The sequence below is a fragment of the Xiphias gladius genome, chromosome 22, assembly GCF_016859285.1.
Source record: "Xiphias gladius isolate SHS-SW01 ecotype Sanya breed wild chromosome 22, ASM1685928v1, whole genome shotgun sequence".
Lineage (NCBI taxonomy): Eukaryota > Metazoa > Chordata > Actinopteri > Istiophoriformes > Xiphiidae > Xiphias > Xiphias gladius.
In genome coordinates this window covers 5601383-5619814 of record NC_053421.1, presented here as the reverse complement: position 1 = coordinate 5619814, position 18432 = coordinate 5601383, and the positions used below count along the sequence as shown (strand labels likewise).

Sequence of the window (18432 nt, the reverse complement as noted above, 5' to 3'; positions counted from 1 at the left end):
GAAGGAGAGGGAGAATAAAAGGAAAACAATTTTAGAGGATGCATGGTCTTACAGTAGGTTTATAGTATGGATCTTTGTGTGTTGTGTTTAACATCATGGGACTTGGCTTTACTCTTATCGTTGAAAATGGTGGAATGAACTTTGTTCTAAATTGAAACCTGTCCGTGCACAGACAACCTATCCTTGCACTTTTATTGTTATGTATGTAAAGGTACCTATGTATTTGTTAAATAGCCTTGTTGAGATCATTTGTTGTTTAAGCGGGGCCCTGTAAAGAACGAATGAGTAGCGTATGTCCTGTCCTCAGTCTGCCCTCTGCACACTGAAACAACTTTGTAGCACAGTTGGTTGATAGAGCAACAAATGAATGACTCTGTCAGTCTAGCCATTCGCTCCATAACTGTGTGTTCAGTAATCATCATTTAGAAAGCCCTTTATACAAGAACACACACACACACATACACCCTGTGTCCTCTCTCTCACGCCCAGTTCCTGTTAAAGCAGGAAACCTGTGCGAGAGCACTAGCATGGGAATTGGTTGAGATTTAAACATGTCGAAGAGCAGCAGATGGTTTTGACTTTTCCTGGCTTCTTCTCCAGGCAAACCTTTGTATCTAATGTATAGTGGTCAGCTGGCTACATAGGGAACCGCAAGACCTTCATTCAGAATGGGATGTGTATGTGTCTGTAGACAGAACCTGATTCCCTGTGTTCTCTGCTCCCAATAAGACTTCTAGCTGCTTGTTTGATCTCCAGTCCCACCTTTTTTTGCCTTACCTGCCTCATGTATTTGGTTCAGATGTCGAAAGGATATTATTTTTCTTTCTGACAATCACTAATGTTCTGACAATCACTAGATGTTTCTCCAGAGAGCATTCCAGATCAGTGCCCCTCCTGTGGCTTTTCTTTCAGCCTGGACCAATCCGTAGAAATAACACACACACAACCTCTCACAGAGTCTCCTTGACACATTGAGAAAGTGCTGTATTATTTTTTGTTGCAAGCAGGCCTGATGGTATTACGGTATGCACATGTCCTGTAACATTATGCATCTGGAGGCCTCACCTCAAAATAGGTGAACATGTAATACCCAAGATAATTCTGCTACGCTTAACAGGATAACTTCAACTAATTTTCCTCATCCCCAGTTTAAATTTAGTTTGATGTTTCCGACTCTTGGACGGGTTAAAACCACTTCTCGCATTTTCTAACAGTTGCCTGTTTGTTTCATTGTCAGTCTCTTTCCTGTAGATGATAATAGGACTGGGTGTTTTGTGCAGGTTTATGAGATGTGATCCTGACATTTCAGACTTGAAGTGATTCATATTTGACCCTTTCTGTCTAAGCGGGAGGTATGGCTGTCTTGCTTACTGACCTGTGTGTTGCTACAGTCAAAATCTAATTAACAGAACCTGACAGTTTACCCTTGGAAGAATGATGGTGAACAGGTTTGACAGAGAAGCAGAGATAGGGGTAGGACAAATATAAGAGATAAATACAGGGGGCTGACTGACAACCGACAGTGGTAATAGGTGAATGGTAATAAATTGATTTGTTTCCTATTGCGCTGATGTCCTCTGCTGAGATTAGCTGCCAAAGTTTTGCGTAGTTGTCTCTGTGTATGGATGTAGATGACCCTCAACTGAAGTCAGAGGCTGATATCTTAATTTAAACTCGCTTTATTCTGAGTGTATTTGATCTGTGGGTCTCCTTTTGTAGAACTCATAATGAAAGTGTATTACAGAATATATCTGATACGCATGTATGACAGACGTACAGTCAGATCGACAGTTCCTCTCCTAAAGTTGAAAGCTGAGCCCAAGAGTGACACACCGGGTCATTAGAGCAGCCAAAAGATGAGCTCCACCAGGTGGTAGCATTTAATTTGACTGTACTGATGTTTGTTTTGGGGAACTGCTTCTTAGTGCTGATGTAACTCCAATAACACCCCTTTCCAAGATGTTCTGTTGTCTGAGCAGACACTGAGCAGAGCTGTACAAGTTTTTGAAGTTTTAAGGATATAGAAGGAAAGTGGGAAGCCTTAGTAAAGGTGCGAGATAGAGAAGTGGGAGAGTGGTCTGAGAAAAAGAGCTGTCTCCAGTTGCTTTGTCAGTCTTCAGTAGTTTTGTTTTGCAGATTCCTAGAGCTTCAGCTTTTCCATTACCAGTATAAAAGGTAGCCCTAGATTTGTCTCACTCTGAACTCTATTAAAAGGGAATTGTGACTGACAGAAGAGAAGTGTAGCTTGGAGTAGGGAAGTAAAGAAGGTGATGTCATATACACACATTTTGCATCCCTCTCTTCTGTTTTCCCCTTCTCTCTCTCTCTTACTCTCACACATGCACATGTGCACGCGCACACATACACACACACATATACACACAAACATTTCTGTCATTGTGCAGCCATCTCATGCTTAAGCAAGCTTTTATGATTGCCAGGTGATCATGGGGGATTTGGAGAGGCACTGGGCGTCTTTGAAGACCCAGCACCTCTCCTGATGAGTTGGCCCACAGTGTGTACTGTAGCTCATGTTTCCTTCAGTCTCACCACAAAGGCTCCCGCTTCTCACAGTGGGCAGCAAGGGGCCTTCGCTAGGGGAAAGTACACTGCCTTGACATCTTTTCCCTGCCAGTCTTGGCTTTTCCTGGGCATTTGGTAATGTGTGTGAGAACTTGGATAAATTCAGTTAGACTGAAATGTCTTTTTTTCCTCCGTTTTTAAGAAAAATAAAAATTTAAGAAAGAGTTATTGTTCCAGAGCAATTGAAGATTCTGACCTTGTGGTTCCCCATATTGCACTTTTTGAAGAAATAAAAAGATCCCCCAACAACAGAGCAGTAAAACAAATAGATATCCAGGTTAGAGCAATCTAGTGTGACTGGTGCAGCCTTCTCTACTGACATTCCCTAAAATGCCCATGTAAGGCCACCTTAAATCCACTGTAACTGCGCAACCAACTGAAATGTGTCATTTTGTTATCCTTACTATAATAAAGTTGATCCTCTAAACTGACACCCTGTGACATTGTGTCTCGGCATGACTGTGGTTAATATATAACTGCAAGTGAGTGAGTGCTGTTTTTAAACAGTAAGCTTATGTCCACTTGATCACTGTCACTAGATCTTACGTTGGGGTGTAGATTCTTACAGTAGGCAGCAGTCAAGATACTGAGATAAGGCTTCTTTAAAATAATATCACTAACACTGATCACCTGAAGAACTGCATTCTAAAAGATGCTGTTAGCAAATTTGAAAATCACACTGTGACATTGGAGCTTCAGTATAAAGGACATTTTTCAGCAATGAGCATTTAAGGCAACATGATTTTTCTTCTCCTCTGCATGCAGTCACTGGACTTTTGCTTCCTTCTATTTTCCAATTTGTGCACAAAAATATCTGCAGCTCCTTTGGGTTAAAAGTAAGGATGAAAGAGAAGCACTTAAAGTCAAGGTATAATCATTCAGAGTGATACATCGTCTGGGCAGCATGGATATCTGTACCAAATTTTGTACCAATCCTACCAGTAGATTCTGAGATATTCATTACAAAAAACATTAGTAATGCTTTTGTTTTTTAGATATTAAATATCTAAAATATTTTTGATAATAAAAATATTGACGTCTCCATTCTTAATATATGCTATCATGAACTAACCAAGCAATCATTTGGTTAGCAAAAAAACAAAATCCTAAGAAATGAACTTTCTTTCCCTGTAAATTAAAGTGCAGCTGAGATTCATCAGGCTGTACTTATACCTAATGAAAGGCAATGTATGGGGCCACCAACTCCACAGGGACTCTACAGAGAACCTCAATTGGTCTGGCTGTTAAACCTGTTATCCCAGATAAAATCAATGCCTGCAGAAAGACAGGGAGAGGGAAGGAATTGGCATTAGGGAGGGGATGTTAGCAGTGCAACCTGCATTGATCTCCCTAAAAACCTAACCTCACTTTCTCACTCAGACACATGAACACGCATGCACTCACACCATATTATATTCCTTATGCAGGGCCACCTGACGACCTAGGCCAAGGCTGGGGCTCACCCACAAACCAGCAGCAGTCTAGTGTGACTTGCTGCGTTGCAGGCCATAATTTAGCCTCACACCAGCTTTTATGTGGCATTTTTAGCAGCCCCTGTTCCACACTCAGCTATTTTTGAGAGGATAATTTTTTTAAAGCATGTGGCATTACAGGTGCATGTTATATAGCCACAAAAAGCTGACTTGCCTTGTGAATGTTTCTGACCAGAAAAGAATGTTGGTTTTCCCTTGATATCTAATTATTGGTCTAAGTCTCTTACCATGTCAATGGTTAGTTCAGTTTTTAGCACCACCTGTAGGATTTTTTATGTGAAGTTTAGAAGTCCATTACCATGTCTGGACCAGTAGTCTAGACTCTTGTGATTTATGAATGCTGCTTTAGGCATCTGAGGCATGAGGCTTCTGGTGTGATTGTAATGCCTCATTACTCCTTTTCATAGTTAGTCATAGAAAGCTGCTCCTGGTCTATGTCTCCAAGCACAGCCAAGAGCAGTAGGACAAATGCTTTCTGTGTCCTTCAGTAGTGAGCCATAGAGATCTAAGTCAAATTTACCAAATGCACATGAACAGCATTCATTGGTGAAAACATTGACTGCGGCTGTTCAATTTGTCTACTAGCTATTTTGGCAGGCAATATCATCAACAAGTTGAAGTGGTATAATGATTTTGGCTGATGAAAACTGATTTGGGAGTGGCTGTTGGATGGAAAAGTCCATTTCTGCTCTGAGTGTACATTTATGTGACATATGGCAGCTCTTGTGAATGATGTCACACACAGCCTCTGCATCAATTGTGCCCCTCAACCAAACTTTGATTTGAGTTGATTTTATAATGAAGTAATCACTTGTATTACTCATCAAAGTCTTATCTTACAGGTCTGTGTAGTTGGGGTTAAAGTTTCTGAGAACTATTACAGTAAAAGATAAGTGAATACCTTAAATCAAAGTTTGGTTGCTGCGTTCATGCTCAGCTTTGAGTTGTGGCTCGGAGGCCACAAAAGCAGCAGAGTATTCATTTTGTTGTACAAGGCAACTGAGCCCTTCGCTGTTCTTGAAGAAGCATTATAATACTTATTGAAAGAAAAAAGTTTTCACATGATTAAGCTGAATGGATGTAGACACACATTGCAACAAGTAGAATGTATGTATTAACAGGTGTATATTAAAAGCCTGGAATGGCATATGATGTAATATTGTTCCACTTGTCACTCTGAAACACAAGAGTGCAAAGGACTGTGAACTGCAAGGTAAAACATCATATTTTTTTGTGGCACAGTATTTTGGCTTTGTGGTAAAGATTTTTTCTCCTCTACATCTGGTGTCAGACAGTTTTATTTGGTTCTATGGTTGACAGAGATCAATGGGCGTATTGAGGAACCTCTCATTAAGGACATGGCATCAGCGAATGAAAAACTTGTGCTCTCAGTGATTGACATTTCAGCTCTGATGGAAGCTTCAAAGCCTTTCTTTCAGCATTTAACTGCTCATTTCTACAGAAATCATACTCTCTCTGCTGCAAAACCTGTACTTGCCCTTAAGATTACAACTGTCATTTGGTAGCTTAAATCAACATGGGTTTTAACTCAGCCCTAAAGTGTATATATTAGGCTTTAATGTATTCAAGAGCTAATGTTTTTGCAATCCAAGAATATCTTTTGAATTTTCACTATGCCATACAGTAAGATGTATTTGAATGAATTGACCAGAGTCAAGATAGTGGATTCATGAGAAGCTGTAGAGATTTTCTGTTGACTGAAAGATTCTATTAATGCCTGAATTAGTCATCTGAGGCACTGAAGCTTGAGAGAAGGAAAACAATTGGAAATAGGGAAGGGTAGATGGATTATCAACTCTGAGTGGATTATCATCTACTGTGGTGTACATTCCACTGTCCTCTCCTCCCCACCAGGCCTCAGTGCTGCTCCATTGCTTCCCAGAAACAAGCCCCTCCAATTTTCACTACTTAAGGAAAAATCTGCAGTTAGTAATGAGGTACAGGAAACATTGGGGTCACCACGAGTAAGATTTATTTAACCAGGCAACTTGGGGGAAGAAAAACTCACTGGAGTCCGTATTCTTTTCTTCAGTGACCATCTGCATGAAGGTCAAAGGCCTTGGGAGAATAATACTGAAGGCAACTAATCTGGATCAAAATAACGGACAGACGGTGCTTCTGTTGAGTTCTGCATTTGTTGTTATGACAACAGCGCATATAAAAGCCTGCAGCAAAATCTGAAAGTATAAATGTGACATTAGGTCTGTAGTCTCTGGACAGAGATCTCCTATCTCTGTTTGTCCTTATAAGGAACCGCGTGTTCTCCACAGCTGGACATGTTGGACAGAGGCAGGAAGCTACATGCACACACACACACCATTATACACACACACACACACAGGCCTCTGATGTGTTTTCCTTTAACGCCTGATGAACCACGTCATTGCCATTTTCTCGCCTTCCAGTGTGCAGCTGTCTGCACAACTTGATTAAAACATTTCTTTTAGTAATCCCTGTGTAATGAAGCCCTCTCCTGAGAATGGATCTCAATGTGTGAGTATGTGTGTGTGTGTGTGTGTGGGTGTGCGTGTGTGTGAGGTTGTGCACATATGTGTGTTTTGGGTTAGTGTTGCTCCAGATGGGAAGAAGAGAAGGACTGTATGTGTGTGTGTGTGTGTGTGTGTGTGTGTGTGTGTGTGTGTGTGTGTGTGAGAGTGTGAAGTGTTATTTTCTATGAAGAGTCTGGACTGTTCAGGACCGATGACTGAGAAATGCACACATGGAACACCTTTGACACTGGGGAACCACAAAACTCTGAGCTGTGGCCTCAAATACAGTCCCTGCCACCCCCCAACTCATACCTAGCTCCAGCACAGAGACTTTAGAGTTTGGTTAGGTTAAAAAACGGACGTCATTACAGATAGTGATTCACAGATAAAATATAATTGCAATCACTTAATTGCACCAGCAGAATCACAATTAACAAGTGTAAGTCAAAACCTAGTATATGGCTGGACCGCCCTTTACCTGTTTGCTTCTCTCCTACTCTCTGTCCTCACATATATAGTAATTTGATACAGCTGAATTCCCAATAAAGATGTTCTCTTTTACATGTTTTTCTGTTTCTGTTGTCAGACAACGGAACAAGTATGAAATAATGTAAGAAACGTGGCCCAATAAGACGACGTTAACCAGCAGTCACTGCTGAGCCATTTCCAAGCTGCTGCTCTACACTGCTAAAATCCAGATTTTATAACTGTGACGTCATCTAACTAAATCACTATACACATAAGGTAAAGACAACGGTGGTGCTGTCATTTTGGCTATATTTACCTGTATAATGATCACTCAGAGAGAAAGTCAGAAGCTCATTCACATCTGTGTCAGCTGCCGTGTGGTCAATTGAAAGAGACGCATAGAGAGGTGTGCTTGCGGAGGGAAAGCCCAACCTTACACTTGCAGGGCGATACTGGTGACTCTCTATTACACAAAATAGCTAAGCTTTGTCCAAAAAGTCAGTAGATTTGTCACCAGGTTCTTATGTGAGGAAAAGTTGCTAATGGTGCGAGAAAAGTTGGTAAATCTAGTGACAGAGGCGTTAAGTTGGCAACACTGCCTGTACCCCTGAAGAGGCAATACAAACTCTTTGTGCCAATTCATCTTGAAAGAGGAACAGCCAATGGATAAGCTCCAACACTAGACCGGCTAACCAATGGTGTAACTTAAACTCAGTCACAAGGCAATCCGCTGACCAATGGTGTAACTTTATCAGTCAGTCAGTCATGGATATTTGCGTTTATAGGGCTGGACCTCCTGTTGTGGTCAAGCCAAAAATCAACACAAGACTAGATTTACATTAAGGTAAACACTGTGAGTAGGGCGCAATGGGAAGTAAAGATAATATAATTCCTGAAGGTAAAAAAAAAAAAAGAAAAAAAGAAGAATGTAATATGAGTCAGATGGTATATATTGTGCCAGGAAAAGATGGCTGTCAGCTACTGTGATGCTTTTACTCAACTAAAAATGCACATTCTAAACTGTATATTGATTTTTCAAAGTACTGTCACTCATAAATGGTCGTTTGTAATCTCACTGCATGCTGGAAAGATTGCTTTAATGTAGCTTAAATTTGAAATAGCCTCTTTACTGTTCACATTTTTTCTTTACCTGCTCAAGTGGCATTTTCAGAGTTTCAGAGTTTGCTGTGAGTCATTTATGGCTGCTGCTGAAAACAGCATTCACCTAAATCAGGGGCTCAGCTGGAGCTTCAGTTAGTACATTTCACATAAAGCCATGATATACACCATACAGTCAATGAAACAAATGACAAGACTGAAACTTCAAGACATATAATAAATTAGTTAAAGGTACATTTTTTTCTTCTTTAGTTCATTGTTTAGATCTTTTTTTTCTGTTTTGGTTTGTTTTTGTGTGGATTTTTTATGGTTGTATTTTTTCTTCAACTCAATTGACATTCAGGTGATAAAATGACAAACTTTCCCATCTCCCAAGTTATTGTTAAGTGTGAAGTTCTTGCCTGATTTATAATGTTCATTTGAAAGCTTTGCGAGACACTGTAGTGAGTCTTTTGTAGTAAGATAAAAGAGGGGACTTGAGAGCAGCCCATAATTCACTCTGGTTATTTTCAAGAGGGGTCAGTGACCTTGGCTTGGAGAGATGGGGAATTCTGCAACACTTCAAATCAGTCTACACCATAAGGAAAAAAAAGACTAAAGGTACAAGCTGTCAGTCTTCCCTTCCCTCCATTTTCAAAATGATTCCCTCCAAATAAGCTCTAAAAATTGGAAAACAAAAGCAGTAAAGGATTTTGTTGCTTTTTGTTGGGGAATGTTTCAATTGGTTACTTAAGTTTGGGTGTGACAGTGAATGATTTGTAGAAACTTCAGATAGCTTATCACTGGTCCCAAGACGGTGGCTATCTGTTGTATCTATTAGATAAATATGTCAGCCCATAATGAATTACACTGGTGTTGCTGTGGACTTTGTAAATAGTCTCAGATAAGTTAAAGTTAAGAGAAAGTAGCACATTGTGAGGACAGTCAAAATTGATTGACTATCTTGTTGACTTTTTGTTTCTTCTGCTGTCTTGAATCTAGTCTACAGTATCTTTTTGAGTGCTTCCACTAATTTTTAACAGTTTATTGGAGCAGCATGTTCCAGGTCATATGAAATTTTTCCATTTAGTTCCCATTACAAGACACAATTCACCTGTGTCAGGGAATCGTTTTTTTGTGAGTGTGCCTCCCTCTCTCTCTGTGGTCCACTGATGGACCAGACACCTTGCTCCACATCTCCTGCAGATTTCCCAGCCCCTACAGTTGTCTGTGTCACTGTATTTTGGAAAGAGTGAGGGAAGTGATTTTTGGTACTGTACAGGATATGAGTAATGACAGTGAACATTCTGGAAACTGCACACAGGACACTGAGTAAACCATTAGGATCAGCTACTCTTGGCGATGTTCCTTGAAACACGGCAAGATGCTGATCTTAAAAAAAAAACAAAAAAAAACAAGAAGAATTTGCTGACCACATTTGGCTGTGATTTATGCTTTTTTCTCAGTAATGTCTTCTGTCAGAAGATCTGCACTAATGGCAAGTAGAGCCGGACTGATGTATCGGTCGGCCGATATTACAAATATATTGGTATCGGCGTATATGTTGTGTATGTGTGTGTGTGTATATGTGTATATATATATATATATATATGAAAACCTTTTTTTTTAAAGAACATAATGCGGAACAAGATGGGGAATTTAGAAATGGTGTCATCGCATAGTTTGTCCAGCAGAACGCGCTTCGACTCCATTGTTTACCATACTCCCAGCACCGTCAGCAGTAAATGTAACAGAGTATGCATCATATATATACAGTACATATATAAAGAATATTGCCAATATATCGATATATCAGAATTCTTTTTGCTCCCTGAACTCGGTATTGGTATTGCCCCAAAAATACAGTTCCGGTCAGGCTCTAATGCCAACATATCCGGTATGTATGCAACACACACTCACCTAATTGCATATGCACAGAGACACATACCCCAGTTTTCTTTATTTTGGCTAGATTTATTTTTGTCTGTCGAAGTACAAAGCAACTACCAGTTGTGCTATAGCTTCCGAATAGCTTTTTTTACCAAATGGCTTTTTTTATTAAGACTTCCCATGTGAGGTATTATTTTACCTGGAGAATAACATATGACCTGCAAGTTTGCAGTCTGTATTCTTATCTTGCCTGTGCTTGCTGTTTTCCCTCATTCTTTTTTGTGTTTTATGCCTGGTTTGATTATATTTTTCTTGTTCTCTTTTTCTCTCTCTCCCCTTTTTGCCCAGTTTGCAGAACACGTATCCTGTCACTATAATAGATACTAAGCATAGTTTACACACATACACACGTTGGCAGCTAGTTTTACGATTGTTTCAGTTGCAGGTTGTTAGATCAGCAGGCACCTTGTCAGCACTGGCCTCATTACTGCTGTTGATCGTGCTTTCGCTGACCAACCTGCTGTTACTGGTTTGTTCATATGCGTACACAGGTGTTTATAAATGTGTGCTTGTGAGACAGAGATGTGTTGGCATCCAAGTATATGTGCATAGTTGGAAACGTTAATTTATTTGTGTCTGTACAGGTATGTACATTTTTGTGTTTATGTGTTTGAGTGTGTCTATTCATTTATGTGCTTGTGTGTGGCCTCTGTAAAGCAGCAATCACAGCCATTTAGCTGGAGCCCCAGCTGTATTTCTCTAAATATAGTCATGACCACAGTCAGATCAGACCAGGAAGGTGATTAGCCTGAGAACCAATGGCCCAAATGGACATCAGCTATTATGATGTGAAAATGGTTTGGTACAGATATGGGGTTACCCAGAGGCTTTTTAAATAGAAGATTAGACTTAAGAAGTGATACCTTATTCTAGTAATGGCTTAACGTATAACTAGATGGCTCTGAGCCATGTTTAGAAGTAACAAAAAATATTTTGTTTGGGTTCTCCATTAAGTCCATGCACTTGTAGATTTCACTCATTCATTTTAATGACTAAAAATAATTTGCTGTCCCTGCTTAATGTCCACATTTGAGCATGTACACAGAGGAAACAGACTAGGCAAAGAGCACCACAGCTGGTATGGTACTCATGACTCTGACTCATGCCCTTTGCACAACACTATGCCCTGTTTTGCCTGATTTTGAGAGGGACACTGGACAGAAAGACTTTATGCCAGGCTGTCAGCCAGATACCTAGCCAAGCAGTCAGCAAGTCCGCCAACTGGCCTGTCCTAGTCCCGGTCTAGTTCTTCATCACTCAGTCACTGTACCAACAGGGGACAGGTCAGGAAATGAGGCCTAATGTTGTTGAAATAGACCAGAGGAAAGCATATTTCATCCGCTGAAATTGAAACACCTAATTTTTCATAACCTCTGGCTAATTTTGATTTCCTCTTAACATATTCCTGGTGGCCTCTGTATTTTAATAAAAAAAGTTATTGACTTAAAGGACTACTGTGAGGTCACAAACAGCCTATTCAATGAGGCACTGAAGTTCAAGCCAAGGACCTGATTTCTTAAATTATGACTCAGGGTCCAAAATGGCTTATGGGGCCAATTCTGGTGCGTCTCCACTTTATAAGAGTAGAAGTACACTTTAATGAGTTTTGTTCCCCAGGCTACAGACTCTGTTTCTAATATGGATTCTCCACTATAGCAGTAAATTGCATTTTGTGAGATGCCCCATGCATACATGTTTCAAGTTCTAAGATATGTTATAGTGTAGTCATTTGTTACTGCTGTTGGTAATAAAGGTATTAATAGTGCTGTTTTTACCTCTTGGACGCATTTATTTCCTTCAAAGCCTGTGATAACAGTGAAAGAGCTGCCTGCCAGAAAGATGTTTACCCTGTTGCAGCAAGAAACACTGACTGTGCCATATACTTAATTAAATCCGAAGAGTGTCTGGCTGTCCTCACATCCAGCATTCCCAAAACACACTAATGAGAGTTTCTGCTTCTCATTTAGCTCCAAGATTCAAGTTGCTTTTCGCAAAGAATTGGGCATAATATAATAAAAACAGGTGCATAATTAAAGTTTTAGACGACCACATGCACATGACAGCTCCCCTGAAACGCTATAAACACTCGAATAAGCCAACAAACTTTCATCCCTTGCCAGTCCTCCCATTGAAGTGGCTTTGCAGGCACATTTGCTCTGCATGTGGGGACACTGTTGTTGCTGAGTCCCTTCACTTTCTTTTGTTCAGCAGTGATATCTAGCTAAGTGTACACACACACACACACACGGGCATGCAGGCATTTGAACACACAAAAACACACATGAAAAACTGTTTGATTAATGTCTTGCCGTATAGCATGCAACAGTAGTAATTTTTAATAGGAGAGAAGCATGACATTACATGGTTCACCATCGTGCCAAATACACCATATGTTGCCAGCGAAATTCAAAATGTGTACTATCAAGGTAAACTCATTGACCCTGTAAGGTTTGGAATTTCTTTCTCTCTCTCACTGCCTGTTTTTCCTGTACTCTTACAATCTCTTTATCAAACTCTCTCTCGCTTTCTGTCTCACACAAGTCCCCCCTGAGACTGCAGGCGGTTAAGAACTCTGGACCTGCCTGTGAGCAGCTAACAGCTCATGTCACCCTGCCGAACCACCCAGGAGTAGAAGAAAAGGAAAGATAAAGAGACACAGAAAGAAGAGGGAAGCAGAAGAGTTAAACAATTGCAGAGCTGCTGAGCGGAGGGAAAGACCCCGTGACATATCCCACACTCTGAACTTGGACCAGGCCAAAATGGATGTGTGATTAAGTGAACTGTGATGCTCGTTCCTGACACGCTGCAGCCATCCCTGGAATTAGTCACAGTTCTATTTTCATCAAAAGTACCACTCAGATGGCAGTGCCTCTTTCCTTCCATTACAGTATGTAGCGAAGTGAGCATACCCCCCCCCCCCCCAAAAAAAAAAAAAAAAAAAAAAGTACACACGTGTATTTGGGGAGAAAACACTGTCAATCTCTCAGCACAGCCGAGAGGAATACAGAAGTGGAACCAAAGAGCCTTGTTTTGCAGTGTTTAGTTCAGGCTCCCTGGGTGTTTTTCCAGGGGATGCATTTGAAGGAGGGACAAGGGGAGAAAGAGATGTGAAGAATAGAGATCAGTAGTCATGGCAATGAAAAGTGCTCCATCACTCACAGCTCTGTGTATAATGCCATGCCTTTGTTGGTGTGTGTATGTGTGTTGGGGAATCCCTCCTTCTGCTGTTCCTGATGTCATGGATGGGATCATAAAAGCTGAGGAGCCATGACTTCACAGTCTGGAAGGAAGAAGAGTTCTGAGACCTCATTCAGGCATTTGAAGGGTAGTGTATGTGTGTCAAGATGTTTGTCTATGTGGTATCGGAGATTTGAGAGAAGTGTGTTTGAATGTGCTTCGATATGAGTGAGTGATTAGAGAGTGAATAAGGGAGGCAGTGAGGCAAATACTAGAAATGAGGAATGAAAGAGCAAATGAAAAAATTTAGTGTGTGTGTCTGTTTCTGTGTGTGTCAGATGATAGATGAGAGCATGGTCCACTGAGGTTTTGATGGACAGGGGCCTGGAAGACTCCATCTGACTGTGCTGTTACCTCATCCCCCTGAACGTTCAACTCATCAGCTTGTCAAACACACACACTCACAGAAACTCTCCCTCCAGACACTTGGAGGCAGATGAAATGTCAAATGCATAGAGATTCTTTTCAGGGTCATGTTTCTGGGGTGTACATATCTTCACATAAATCATCATCACAGTTTTGGATGGAGGGGAGAAAAGGGTCGGTGGCAAAGAGGCAAACTACACCTACCTGCCAAGTAACAAAGAAAAACTTGGCTTGCACTTGGTACTTCTTAAATTTGCTGGTGGAATGTAGTTCTACCTACTTGGCCATTTGTGCTATCGATGAGCTGTTTTATATTGTGATGTGATATTGATGGATTCATGGAAGTTGTGAACCATTTGTTTCCACTGGTGTCCATTTTATTCAGTGTATGTTAGCACTTACGTGCAACTCTCCATTCTTTCATTTATTATTGTCGCTGTATCCTAACTCTCTGTGTCTCTGCTTTACCCTGTGCACTGTCCTTTATCTAACCATGTCTTTCTTCATCTCTTGTCCCTCTCTTGCAGGAGCAAAAGGTCTTTGGTCCCCACCACAGAGTGTATTTTTGAGCTTCCCCATTTCACTGTCCAGGCCACAAGGGCCCAGACGCTCTTGCTCCAAGCAATCTGTCAGAGTTGGACCCACAGCATGATCGATGGAGCCCCACTGACACTCAGCGAAAGCCTGCTCAATGAGGTGTACAAAGCTCCAGGTAAACAACATGTTATGTATACATAAAACATATGAAGTTAACTGAGCTTGTCTGTTCTTTGATAGTAAATCCCTCGTACACAATAATCCATTTTCGTGACTTTCTTATACCTGCACAATAATAATCTTGGTCTTTTTCTGCTTATATGTGAATAGCTACAGCAGAGCAATCATAGCGTAAGGGCTGTCTTACAACAAACCCAAACTATAGTAAGACAGAGGACAGAGTGTGACGTGATCTTTTTCCCATATCTTCACAGCATTCAACTTGACTTTTATGTAGCTGGGGATTGAGTGCGATGAATGTGTTTTTATGTTTAAAGTTTGCGTGTGTGCGTGCGTGTGTGCGTGTGTGCGTGTGTGTGTGCGTGCATGTGTGAAATGACCCCTGACCTTCTCACTGGCACCATGCTGTTTGGTTGTGCATTGGATTTCCTTCCAACAGACAAGTGATTACTGTAGGTGTCTAAAGAGAGAGGGACTGGGTTTATCACAGAGGAGCAGAGGCAGTTTTTTCAGTGCATGTGTTTGTAATTGCTTAGCATTGCAATAGGCTCTTTGTGTTTTTTCAGTTGTTTTCATAATGCTGTTGTTATTGGAGAGTAGCAATTATAATTCTTCAATGGCAACTCAGTCACTTGGAAAAATAAAAAAAATTACCCACAAAGAAGATTAATGTGTCCTTTAATGGCTTATTCTGTATTTCAACCATGAATAGTCATAGAACAAAGAACAAACTACATCACTTTGCTCATCTGGTCCCTTTTAGACTATTGCATTAGATGTTAATGCATTCATCATAGTAGCTGATTGATTGAAATCTCCTTTTCCTCATAAATTACATTTATTGTTCTTTGTTTTGTTTTTTTAGTTATATATAAACTAAAGGTTGTACCACTAAATTGCCAGGAGAAATAAAAGGAACTGGCTAGAGTTTAAGGTGATTTGACCCTCTTATGAAAATCTTTACAGTTATTTCTCAGGGCTCAGCACATCATGTACCAGACTATCATTCACACAAGATAAGGGCAAGGTAATGGCGAGGTCACACAGCTTTGGGCAAATTGGCTGCCCAATTTGTCCACAGCTCACTGACCCTATACCAGGGGTGCAAGCACACATCCAAAACTTAAGGTCTTCAAATATCGACGTTCACGTGAGACATTTTGGCATAAAGATCAACTTGTCTTGTGCCCGGTGTGGGGTACTGGACCTGCAGCCAAGAGCAAATTAACTCTGAAACAGTTTTACGCTTCATGTCGCCTAGGATGCCCTAATGGTCAAATAATAAATTTTGCCCCTTGTTAAAGAAAGGGAGGGGAGCCTGAATTCAATAAAACAGTAGCGTTTCTCATGACGGTAGCATCTGGACAGTCCTCTGGAGGGCCAGGGATTTTCCAACTCATTAGGATCACGTTGTTTGGTATGCCGTCAACATTCTCCCTCGGCCAAGCCAGCCAAGCTACCTTTTTCATCGTTGTGTAGCCGCCAAAATTTATGAAACTGGTCTCCCGTGGAGTGAAGTCAAATATTCCTCTCCCCTCACTCTGCCTTTCTCTTGGAATGGGGCTTGACTAGCAACATAAAGAAACATTTGCACATCTGGTTCATGTGCTGGCGGGTTAGAAAAAGAGCAATGGGCGAAAGAGTTCGAGTTTAGAAGGCAATAGAGTGAATGGGAATAGGTGATGTGTTGTGTAAGTATATGTTTAGATGGGAAAATCGCAGCAATAATTCCAGTGATATAACCAAAGATGTCTAGTGCTGTATCTGCTTTTGAAATTGTGACACTCATAGGACTTAAGGAAGATGTGAGCTGTCCCAGTCCCTCTCAGTCCTTGGTGTGACAGCTTAATTGTGGAGGAAAATGGAATAAAGAGGAGATGCAAGAAGAAAAAGGAGTAAAGTTAGCAGAGTAGAGTAAAACGTTGTAAACTGTTGTGGACTATGTTTGCTGTAGCACATCTGCCTCACACCCAGTACAACCTTGTTGAATAGTTTTGGTTCCTGTGGGTACTGTGGTTGTGCCCACACTATAACGTCATAGTGGACATTGCTAGTTTTTTTCTCTGCTGGCTACCTGCCTTTCCACTCACTCCTCTGCCCTGCTTGGCTCTGAGACATTTCCTTAACTAAGACAAACCTGGTGTGATTTCTACAGACCTTACTATGATAACTCTTGATGAAAAGCTTACTGGGTGCTCTTTATTTTACAGTCTCTAGACCTATCTGATGACTGCTGTGTTAAATGGCTGATACTGTGTCACATATTTGGCCCTCCGTGTGGTAAAAGTTTTTGCAGGCTTAGCAGTGGCTGTATTTGTCCCCTAGTGTGACTTGCGTGCTGACTGGCTGCAACTGTTTGTGGTAAAAGTGGTAAGTCTTTTATGATGCTCACAAGATTCAGATCTGCATCCAGAATTAAGTTCTGTCTTCGGTCTTGTGTCACCAGCCAGCAGTCATCAGGCCATTGCCAGGACAGAGCTGACATACGCACACACATGCTGAACATGGCAAACAAAAGCTGTTTGCTTTGAACATGTGCTTTTTTCATTCCTTCAGGAATTCCTCCTCCATTCTATCCTTTTGATGTTACAGGGCTTTTCAATAGTGGAAGGTGTTTCATATTGAGGTCTAGCTGATAACACAGATGGTAAGTGTCCTTCGCGGGGGAGCCATTCTGGTATGAGATTTTATTCCCTGTCCAAAGGAAATTCCATAATTCAGCAAGGGAGAAAAATATGAAAACAAAGCTTCAGTTTTAAGCTCAAAGTACTGACAGACTGTAAAATGTTCTTCAAAATAATTGGTGGACTCAGATTAAAGCAACAGTAAAAGACTTTAAATCATCACAACTGACTGGAACATAGCCGCTAGGATTTGTAAAACTTTGAGTTTGTGCTGCTCCCTGGCAACTACAGCAGTAACCCAGCAAGCAGCATATGCAGTTTAGCCTGTGTCTGGTCGGCAAGCCCAGAGACAAATGAGTGAAATCAGAAAACAAACCGTAAAATCTTATTTTCCTTGAGAATCAGACGTTGTCAGTCGCTGCCTGTTGAATGGTGACACATTATTCCAGCATTCTCCTTTTACATTCCAGTGACGCTCACACTAGTGTTGTATTTTATTGGTGAGCTCTGCAGCAAACAGTATGTCATATTTTATGTGTCTGGTTGTTTGGTAAAAATGGAGAAGTTGTCCAAAGTGAGTTGTGTTTGTGAACACATTCGTTCATCCATTTTTAAAGTATATGCCCCCTGGCCTTGTCAGTTTAGCAGTGGAGGTAACAACTCCATGCCTTTTCTTCAGCTCTGCCCTGCTACAGTCCCTCCTTAATTCCCAATTTTTACTTTAACAAAATCTGATCTTTTCTTCCTGCTTTTTTTGCCCTTTTTTTCCTCAATCTCTTGTTTTTTTTTTTGGCTTGGGCGGGTTCACTTTTACTAATGTCTTTTCTTTCCAACTTTTCTGTGCAATTCTATGCCACCAACTCTATTGATCTCCCCCTGTCTTCTTTTTTCCCATCTGTCACTCTTTACTCTTTTTGAATTCATTGTCTCATATCTAATTTTGGTTCCTTTAACTCTGTTTTTTTTCTTTTCTTTTTCTGTTAGGGGGCTGCCCATCTTACGTTTTCTTTGTTTATACTTTTACGATGCTTTTGAGGTTTGCAGTACAAGCAGTAGCAGTAGCATCAATGGTAGTAGAGAGGAGCCAGTAATTCCTGCCTACCCCTGCTTCTAGCCAATGCTAGCCTCAGATGACACACTGACCACAGTGACCTCTCACACACTACTTGAGTCTGCATACATAAAGTATATGATTGCACAGTATGTTGTGCATAAGAGTATGATGAGTCTGTGTCTAATTGTGGTAAGCATTTGTCTCACCTTTGTTTGGTTTCTGTTACACATTGCATTATCCCAGAATTTTGTAGAAAACATGCCACATCTCCAAAACATGCCAAACTATGCATACGTATGTCACACGGAAGCAGAACACACCAAAAATGAAAG

General features: G+C 40.8%; 1 protein-coding gene across 8 annotated transcripts in view; it reads left to right on the top strand.

The window, feature by feature from the left end:
• LOC120784419 (vacuolar protein sorting-associated protein 13B-like) overlaps nucleotides 1-18432 on the top strand; it is a 339421-nt gene that overhangs the window by 59694 nt on the left and 261295 nt on the right. For all 8 annotated transcript variants that reach the window (XM_040118221.1, XM_040118219.1, XM_040118222.1 and 5 more), the window contains exon 17: nucleotides 14233-14417. In XM_040118221.1, the coding sequence (XP_039974155.1) occupies nucleotides 14233-14417 (185 nt within the window). The remainder of the gene's footprint in view (nucleotides 1-14232; nucleotides 14418-18432) is intronic.